General features: G+C 43.1%; 1 protein-coding gene across 1 annotated transcript; it reads left to right on the top strand.

Moving 5' to 3' along the window:
• Positions 1-4,416: 4,416 nt before the first annotated feature.
• Positions 4,417-8,196, top strand: mafba (MAF bZIP transcription factor Ba). Its single transcript, XM_067527402.1, has one exon. The coding sequence runs from the start codon at positions 4,883-4,885 to the stop codon at positions 6,107-6,109; it is 1,227 nt and encodes a 408-aa protein (XP_067383503.1). The 5' UTR covers positions 4,417-4,882; the 3' UTR covers positions 6,110-8,196.
• Positions 8,197-9,698: the final 1,502 nt, after the last annotated feature.

The raw sequence follows: 9,698 nt of genomic DNA on the forward strand, positions 1-9,698 counted from the left end.
AAATGACCAAAGCAAAAGGCAGATTTATAGTTTTTTTCTTCTGGGATTGAGCCCGTACAGTGCCAACTGACATTTATTTGTTGTTATATTTACAACATGTCAATCACAGACATCTAATCTCAGAAAAGGCCTACAATTATGCCTTGGCCCTACCATCATATTTTTATGTCCTCTCACTGTCTCACTGTCATTTCAAAAAACACTAAATTACTTTGCTTCTGGAACTGTCTGCGTGGGGTTGGTGCCAAAATAACACTGCATGTCACTGATGATACACGTCAAACTATTAGCAATGAGTGAATACGCCACCAGAGGCGCCCTGTCACAAGAAATAAACCGTAATTTATTCTGCAAAAGCAACTTCCTTCTCGCCGGGCAATAAGTGGGAGTGTAACAGCTGAGATAACACTGCTGGAGAATAATGACTTTCAAAAGTAGATCTATGCATAAGGAAGACAGCGTGAAGAAGATAAACACTTGACTTTCACTGTTAAAACGATGTTTTTGTTTTTTTTTTTATATATAACTCGGACAGCCAGAATCTCCACTCATCTCAACCCTTGTTTTCCTGAAAGGCTCCCCAGTCAGTTATCCCTGATGGGGATCTTCAGGGGCTGGAGTCTGCCTGTTTACACAGACGACCCATGTTAATAATACATGTTTTCACAGAGATAATCGATCAGCCTGCAGTAAACAAGAATGTCTGAGCAAGTGCACTGAACGGAAGATGTTGGATAAGTGATGCACAAGCGGCCACTGTATGAGCAAGAAACCTGAAATGTTAAAGACAAACAAATGTTGCCTTAAACACGTCGTAACGGCACTATTGGTATTTTATGCCCAAAACAGGGTAAATAAATGAATTGAAACACCTGTTCACGAGCTGCGATCCAGTGTAGGGAAACTGATTATACAGTTAAAGTGTTGACACACACTTTCAAAATGTTAACTCGCATTTAAAATAGGTTTAAATTTGTTTTAATTATATATTTTCTCGATTGAGTCCTGTATTAAGGCCAGAACAAACTTGGATCACTGAATCCCTTTCGAGGTTTTACTCTCAACCTGCATAACTTCAGCTACAACATAAAGCATTTGGCATCTTTATATTGTAGTGAGGGAAACACATTCACATTTATTAGTCATTACATTAAAAAGTTACTCAATTTGCGTTTAAAATCAGTAGTTACTGTATTTGAAAGCGGCAGTGAGTAAAACTTTTTAAAGCTCAAACGGGGGCTGCACGAGCTCTGCGCGTCTCTCTTCTCCCCTCTGCGTCAAAGCTCATCAAAGCAACACTTCCGAAAGCACAGTCTCTCCATCCCCATCTCTCACTCTCCCTGTCATAGGCCTCCCAGCCCGGATACCTTCTGTTTGGTTCTGCAGGATTTTCCAGTGTTGGTCGACGAAACCATTACAGTTAATCATTGCGCACGCCAGACGTCCAAAACACTCAGAGTGAGACATAAACTCTGATTCTGGATAAAATATATTTTTAAAGTATTCCTTGTGGTCATTGTATCCTCCAAGACAGGCGACGTTTTTGTGTTCACCCACATCCAACGGGCCTTGGCAGTGCAGCTCAGCCGTCCGGAGCGCAGGTGCACATGCATGGATGAGAAATCCGTTATTGTGAGGGGAATCATGTCTCTTCCTGCAGACCATGGGCCTCCTGTGTGACACCAGCGGGCCTGTTGCAGGTGTGAGATGTGAGCAGTGGGAAGTTCTGCAGCCACTGCAGCCTCCACGCGTCAGCTGTTAAATGTAACATTTTAAAGGTGATTTTATTTCTGTTATTCATTCCTAAAATCCGTAGGATGGGACTCTCATTAGTGGCGAATAAGCAAGCATCAACACTTTTTTTCGCTGTCCATAAGCACATGGATCACTTAATAGATCATTAACCACCGATATGCTGCTGACATGGACGCTTTTTTACATCTCGTCTCTCCATTATAGCCCGTTATTACTGAAGGGGGAAAGCCGCCGGCCGGCCTGCCTGCATCTATTAGACAGTGGACTCGGGCTATATTAGAGAGCATTACGACCTAATGGGGCTGCCGCCGGGTCGGCCTCGATGGGAAGAGGTTTTAGAGCAGCTCGGCTCGACTCCGCTCGGCACGACTCGCTCAGGGCGTTTTGAAGTTGGAGCTGAGAACTGAGGAGCTCACCGGCAGGTTGAGGAAATTTTCAAAAGGACGACGTTACGTGCGCGCTTTTGGTTTTCCATGAGATAGAGATTTGCCTTAAATTTGCATTTGATTGCATCGTTACAGAGCGAGGTCCGGGCGCTCTGTAAAAGAAAAAGTTAGGTGTGTGTACAAACTACAAATCACATTGAATAAATTCAGTCTTTGAAGTGCACTTTATCAAAATTAGCCAATTATCACGATGGAGTTTTAGTTTGACATAATGTAGGCGCCATGTAATAATAATAATAATAATAATAATAATAATAATAATAATAATAATAATAATAATAATAATAATAATAATAATAATAATACATTGTTTCACGTAAAGATGTTTGCCTGAAAGTTGCCTTCTGAAAGAGTAAATATTTTTTATAAAATGTTTGATGGTTGTTTTATGTTATGATTTTAAATGTAAGAGTATATATATTTCCATCGTTCCATGTTTTTTTATAATTTATGTCGAATTTACAGCTGCGTTCGAAAATGTGCTCTAATTGTTTAAACTGTATCTTGGAATTATGTTAATAATCTAAACGAAATTAGGATAGTGAGACTATAAGTTATCATCTACGACATGCAATGGATTAAGAGTTCATTAGTTGACATTGCTGCACAGTTCAAACTAATTAGGAATTTAGACAAACAAATAAGGCCGTCTTTATCGGATCGCATCTTTGGCAGCCTCCACTTACATTCAGCCTGATCAATAGGCTCTGGTCGAGGCTGTACTCAACCGTGGATATGAGGTAGAAAGGAAATGATAATCCTAATCGATCCTTTAAATCGACTCATTTACAAGCAGTTTCTTTTTGCAGGGAAATGAGACATGTGCTCCCACGCACGCACAATTAAAGCGCCCATCAGCTCAGTGGCACACGCACACATCCTGGAGCATCTGATCCTGTTTTGGCCAAACTATCTGTTAGTCACTGTTAGTGAGACGATTAAACATGTGACGCTGTACGTTTATGAGACGCAAATGACTAAGATGAATTGTTTTCTGTCATAAATGCAGGACGTGACATTTTAAAACGAACAGTTAACGCCGAGATGAAAATCGAGAGCAAAATAAAAGGAAATCTATATCTGAGGCTTCACACCAGCTTTGTCGGTTCATGTGCTGGCCACGCAGGGGCGGCCTTGAGCCTGTTTTCTGGTGATTCCTCTGTTGTGATGCTGCCCGCTGTAAAACAAACTGCCCGAGCCAAAAGGAGCCTGATGTGGGAATCTGGGAGTAATAACAGACTCTGAAATAAGTCAACTTCACTCTTACAAAAGAGAAATACACGTAGCTGAAACGATTGTAACACAGACGCATGCAAAGAGCTGTAGTGCCGCCACAGCAATATTATTTTAAACAATATAATTTCAGTGCACCAAGGTCACCAAAGTACAGAGGATCACAAACATAAGTTTGAGCAATAACTATAGGTGTATGGTTTTAACACGAGCCTCCATTGCGGTTTATCATATAGTCTAACCCCCGAAATCTGTCTGTGAAAGCCAAGTGTGTGTGTGAGTGTGTGTGTGTGTTTGGCTGCAAGAGCGGAATAACCTGTGAAAATTCAACAATAACCTTGCTGAAAACTTTTCACCATTGCAACAATTTCATTAACTGTGATAAAATATCACTTTGTCGAGCTTTATTAGCTGGGCAGTTATACTTTACACTTGTGACTGATTATCTTGTAAACTTGATGGAGATCAGCTAATCAATCAGATAAATCAGATGTTTCAAGAATTAACCGTGCAAACGTGACTCTGCCACCAAACTAAGGCAACTGTGTCCCATGTCTTTGTTTTATTTTCTGGAAAATGATACAAAGTTCATTTGGAAACAGCTTATATTCTTTTCCACTTTGCAAAGGGGGTTTGGGGGGGCGGGGGTATAGAAAGCACCAAGTGTCTCTCATTACTCTCACTGAGACCTGGAAGTGTCTAAAGACAAGGAGCGACGTGTGACACAGGAGCTGCGAACGGTGTCCGTGAAGTGAAGGCATTTCTCTCTTGCCTCCACTTTCTTCCCACCTTCTGCTTTTAGGGGGTGTTGGTCAGCTGACTGTCAATACTGGACTGTGATCCCTCCTCTTGCACGTTCTCCTCCTCCTTTTCTTTCTCTCTTTTCGAAGCAGGGTCCCGCTCCCATTGGAGAACTCAGCGCTCCGGATCCTGCCTTTCAGCTCGACGTCACGGTGCGCTATAAGGATAAAGCGCCGGCTGGCTGCAAGCGCAGTCTGCTGGATATCAGAGAGTGGGAGAGAGTGAGAGAGGCGAGCCTTTGAATCTCTGCGGTGCAGAGCTGGAAAAGCTGCTTCTCAGCGAAAATCAGACGCCCTATTTACTCCGCTTATTTGCTCCTTTTATTTTCCTGGAGAAAAAAGGGACTTACAACCAAGAAGTTGCAACGAGGACTGGTGCCCGTCACAGCGAACAAACGTGGTATTGCTTTTATTCCTATTATTTATGTTAATTTTTTTTTTTTTTTTCGATTACACTTCTACTGAAGGGACTGAGGTCTTACTTTTTGCACTGAGACGCACTGCTTTCTACCTCCTGCCTGGTCTCTCTGCCAGATTATTCCAGCAGAAGTAGGCTATATGACGCAAACCGTGTGCAGGACATTAGTTTGAAAGTTTTCCTCCATTACTTTTTTCGTTTTCCCTTTTCCACCAATCACACGGTGTTTCATGCTACAGCAAGTCAGTGCACAGCGGTGGAGGAGCCAAAAGAACTATTGCATGAAACAAGAAAGGGGAGAAGAGACGCTGGTTAATAAGTCAGTTTTTGCAACGCTCTCAAGTACCTTTGCATATCTGCAAAAGAGTCGCGACAGCAACATGAGTGCTGAGCTGAGTATGGGCCCGGAGCTACCCAGCAGCCCTCTGGCTCTGGAATATGTCAATGATTTTGACCTAATGAAGTTTGACGTGAAGAAGGAAGGCCTGGCCGGGCTGGAGCGCAACGGTGTGCGTCACTGTAATCGTCTCCAACCCCAAGGCTCTGTGTCCTCCACCCCTATCAGTACACCCTGCAGCTCGGTGCCCTCCTCGCCCAGCTTCAGTCCCACGGAGCAGAAAAACCACCTAGAGGAGCTGTACTGGATGCCGAACAGCGGGTACCATCAGCAGATAGACCCGCAGACGCTAAGCCTGACCCCAGAGGACGCAGTGGAGGCCCTGATTGGAGCCACGGCTCACGGCCACCCTCCGCCTCCGCATGTCCAACAACAGCTGCAGCAGCAAGGCGCTTTCGAGGGCTACAGGGGCCCACATCACCACCACAACCACCACGGCCATGGGCAGCAGCACCACCACCCATACGCGGGGGGCATCCCGCACCACGCAGAGGAACTGTCCGGGCACCCGGGCGGACACAACCACCCACACAGCCAGCATCACCATCACCACAGCCAGGACCCCGACAGCCCGTCCCCGGTCTCCCCAGAGTCCCACCAGGCCCTCCATCACCATCGCCACCATCATCACCACCATCCGCACGGCCACCTGAGCCAGTCGGGGGCACACCACACCTCCGGGGGCGGACTCAACGTGGAGGACCGCTTCTCCGACGAGCAGCTCGTGTCCATGTCGGTGAGGGAGCTCAACAGACACCTACGGGGCTTCACCAAGGACGAAGTCATCCGCCTCAAGCAGAAGAGGAGGACCCTGAAGAACCGGGGCTACGCACAGTCCTGCCGGTTCAAGCGGGTGCAGCAGAAGCACGTGCTGGAGAACGAGAAGACGCAGCTGATGAACCAGGTGGAGCAGCTGAAGGCAGAGATCAGCCGGCTGGCGAGAGAGAGGGACGCCTACAAACTCAAGTGTGAGAAACTGACGGGGTCAGGGGCCAATAGCGGCTACCGCGAGGCTGGCTCGACCAGTGACAACCCTTCATCACCTGAGTTTTTCATGTGAGTTATCATAGCCTTTTCTTGTGAAACCCATTCACAACAAACTTTCCCCTACCCCTCTCCTTTCTCCACGAATGACTGGCTGATGAACAGATAATAATCCACACCTCCCATACTGTTTATTATTATAGTAATAATGGTAACAATTATATTCATATTAGAAGAATAATCCATCAAATAGTATTCTCATATAAAATCATCTCTCATCCATCCTCCATCCACGTGTCAACTGAGATACAAAGAGCAACGTAGAGTGTCTGATCAGTCGCAGCATCTTTGTAGATTAGTTGCTTGTAGTGAAGAGACTTTTTTTTTCTTCTTCAAAGTGGATCGGCTGATGAACTTTTTTTCCTACATTGAGGCTACAGCTTTTTAAGAATCTGTAAGTAGAGTGGGATGGCGTCGAGACCAGCTGTGTTGTAATTTTGTTCTCCAACACGATGACTTTGTTGTGAAACAACAAGTAGGCCTGGCCTCGCAGCCTGCAACACACGAGACTCACACTCGACAAGTGGGCCCGTAATCTGAGAAAAAGCTCCAAAAGCAACACTCCGATTTATGCAAATTTAACTTCTGTCTACTGACCCGTCACAGGGGGGGAGGGGGGCATTTTATGCAACATCTCATTGATTTATTGCCTGCTTAGTTATATTCGAATATATATTGAAACAAACACAAAAAATCTGCATTAAATATTAATCCTGCATGCTGGACATGTACGGTAATAATTTCTATTTTGTACTTTCATCTTCTCGTGTATATTAAGAGCATGTTGTGGATCTGCGCTTCTCCATAGTTTTGGGGGGTTAGAGAAATGCAGCGGGGACTGAACAGCAGGACTGCCGGTGCAGTATCATATGGTGTGGGTTTCTTTGGGCTTGTAAATATTATGCAACCGCAAAACTGCACAACAAGACTGGAGAGGCTGGTTTGAACTTCTTTCTTAAATCGTGTTACGTTTTTATTTCATTTATTTTTCTGTTTTTGTTTTTATTATTTGAGGGATTGATTCAGAGAGGAGTGCATTTTTCAGTTGCATTTAAATAGAAAAAACGGTGTGTGTCAAGTGCACTTTTGGTTAATGATTTGCAAGTTTTCATTTTGAATTTTGTACAGACCTCCCTCCAGGATAACATACTATGATACTACAGATAAGATGATGTGTGCAAAGTTTTAGAGTAATACTTGGACACACGTTGTGTAATGCTGAGGAGACAAACGTGTGGCCACAGTATCACTGGACCCAAATGGCAGTCAGTGTACAACAAGGCGAGGTTATTTAAGTTTTCTTACATATTGTTTAACACACACACCGTGGGTTAGTGCTCTGTGTCTTTTTCAAATCAAAGTGGCTTGTGTGTGTTCAGAAAAAAAGTTCTGTTAACTCATTATAAACCACATCAAAATCAAACAAAACTTCTCTATTGGCGATCATCTGTATAACACATCACCACTGGGCCTAATATTAACCTTTTATAGTTTAGATAATTTTCAGAAAAAGTGCACAAACTTGCTTGTGGAGTTAATAATTGGATAACGCAAGCGTTTTAATACAAAGTTGGATTCTTAATGCTCTATATGTTTTCCTGATTTTTTTTCTGCCGGTCAGTAAAAAAGGGGATTCAGGTTGTGCAAATTTTCAAAATGAAAACATTATGTATGTTACGTAATATGTTTTTGTCTGTTTTATTATTATTTGATTATTCTGGTTCTGCTGGCCAGATGCATAGTTAAAGTTTTTATTTTAATGATTTAAATTAACAAACTGTCAGATCATATCGAATAAGCATGGTGCTTGCATTTGAAACTATTATTGAAAAGTCACGCATTTAACAATCTTTGGTTTGTTACTGATTCAACTGTGTTGAAATCGAAATGAAACTGCAGCAGCGGGTTGTTGTTATGTTTTCACCAATTTCATGTACTTTGCGATGATGGGGATCAATTTTCAATCCTGTTTATATGAATAATGGTAAACACTTAAATTTGAACTGTTCCATTCAGGCTGGTTTCTGTTTTGTCTTATTTTTTGTCGTTTTTGGAAGAAATTGTTTCCTATTTTGCTTATTAAAGTCATTGAAATGGCAATAATTATCTCTCGGACTTTTTTTCTACCGCCATAAGAAAATCTCTGTGATATGGTGACAAACACTGGCGGAGTGAGTCATATTAACACATATTATCAGTCATTAACAATCCCACACACTGCAGTCAGAATACACTCACTTACCAAAAGAAATGGTAAAAGTTAGTTAATTGTAGCCCCTGCACTCAGCTGCACACGCAGAAAGTCATGCAGAGCGTTAGGGAAATTATTTTCTCCACTTAAAACTGATTTCTCCGCCCTCTAAAAAGTGTGCGTTCGATTTGTCTTTACACTCGGACTTAACAATGATACAGGGACTTTGGATCAAAGCCCGCTGGCCCACTGTGATTAAATCAGCGGCTCTGGCCGTTTATGTGGCGCTGCAGGGAGATTCCTCTACATGCTGCTGGCCTCTGCTGGCATGCTGACTTCTGCAGAAACCCCACCGTCATAGGAGCGAGGTAAAAGGAGATCTTTGACCTTGCAACACACCGACGGAGAGATGAAAATCTCAGATTTACGTGAAGTGGTAAAATAAATTTTGATTTCCGGTGGGCATGGCGTTGAATACACTTAGAGGCTCAACCCGACTGACTGTTACACAATTTGGGTCTGAAAAAATGTCTTACCCTGTAGCCTAATCCACCGAGCCAGACCCCAGCTTCAAAATAATCCTCTGTACGCGCCTGGGGGTGTGATATTTTATAGTTAACATTTATGGATTTTATGATTGCTATGTGTCACTCTGGCAATATCGTACAAGTCTGAAGTCTTTGCTACATGCTAATTTGCCCAAAAAATATATGGATTTGCTTTACAACTAACCGTGTATCCTGAAGTATGAAAACACATTTGTGATTTCGACGCACAAAAACCTGCATGTGCGGATAGTATGACAATAGAAGCAGAGAAGCAAAAGAAGGAAAGAGTAAGTGTTGATCTGGTCCCGGTCTAGAGTTTCTGAGTTTCTGGTGTCAGAACATTATCTGCCCCGTGTCTGCACATTCTCAAGGACAAAACCACTAGGCAGAGAATCAACCAATGAGACCCAAGGAAGGCGACTCTAGTTTACTCTCTCTCTCTCTTTCTCTCTCTGTCTCTCTCTCTCTCTCTCTCTTTGGACAGTCACTGCAGCCTGGGGGCATGAGTACAGCTGGGGTGAACCAGGAGAAAGGGGACTATATATTTACAGTTATGATAATAACCCACAGAACAAGTACTTAGTTGTCTATGGGGGGTCCTTTTCACCTTGTTCTTAGAATATAAAACCTGCTGTGTGGATGAGTAAGGCCGGCACACAGAAGCCAGAATTAACTTTATTTTGTGTAGTGCAAAATAATGCATTGTGACTTTAGAACTCAGAACGCACGCTGACACTCAGCTGGACAAACAGAAGTGAAAGAGGAAGAGTTTGAAAGCTATCACCAAGGTCTTTCAGAGAAATCAAACAAGCATAATTTCCAAACAAACAACTAAAAAAAGTTGCCAGTGATTCCGCTAGAATTAT

The sequence above is a fragment of the Channa argus genome, chromosome 13, assembly GCF_033026475.1.
Source record: "Channa argus isolate prfri chromosome 13, Channa argus male v1.0, whole genome shotgun sequence".
NCBI classification, from domain to species: Eukaryota; Metazoa; Chordata; class Actinopteri; order Anabantiformes; family Channidae; genus Channa; species Channa argus.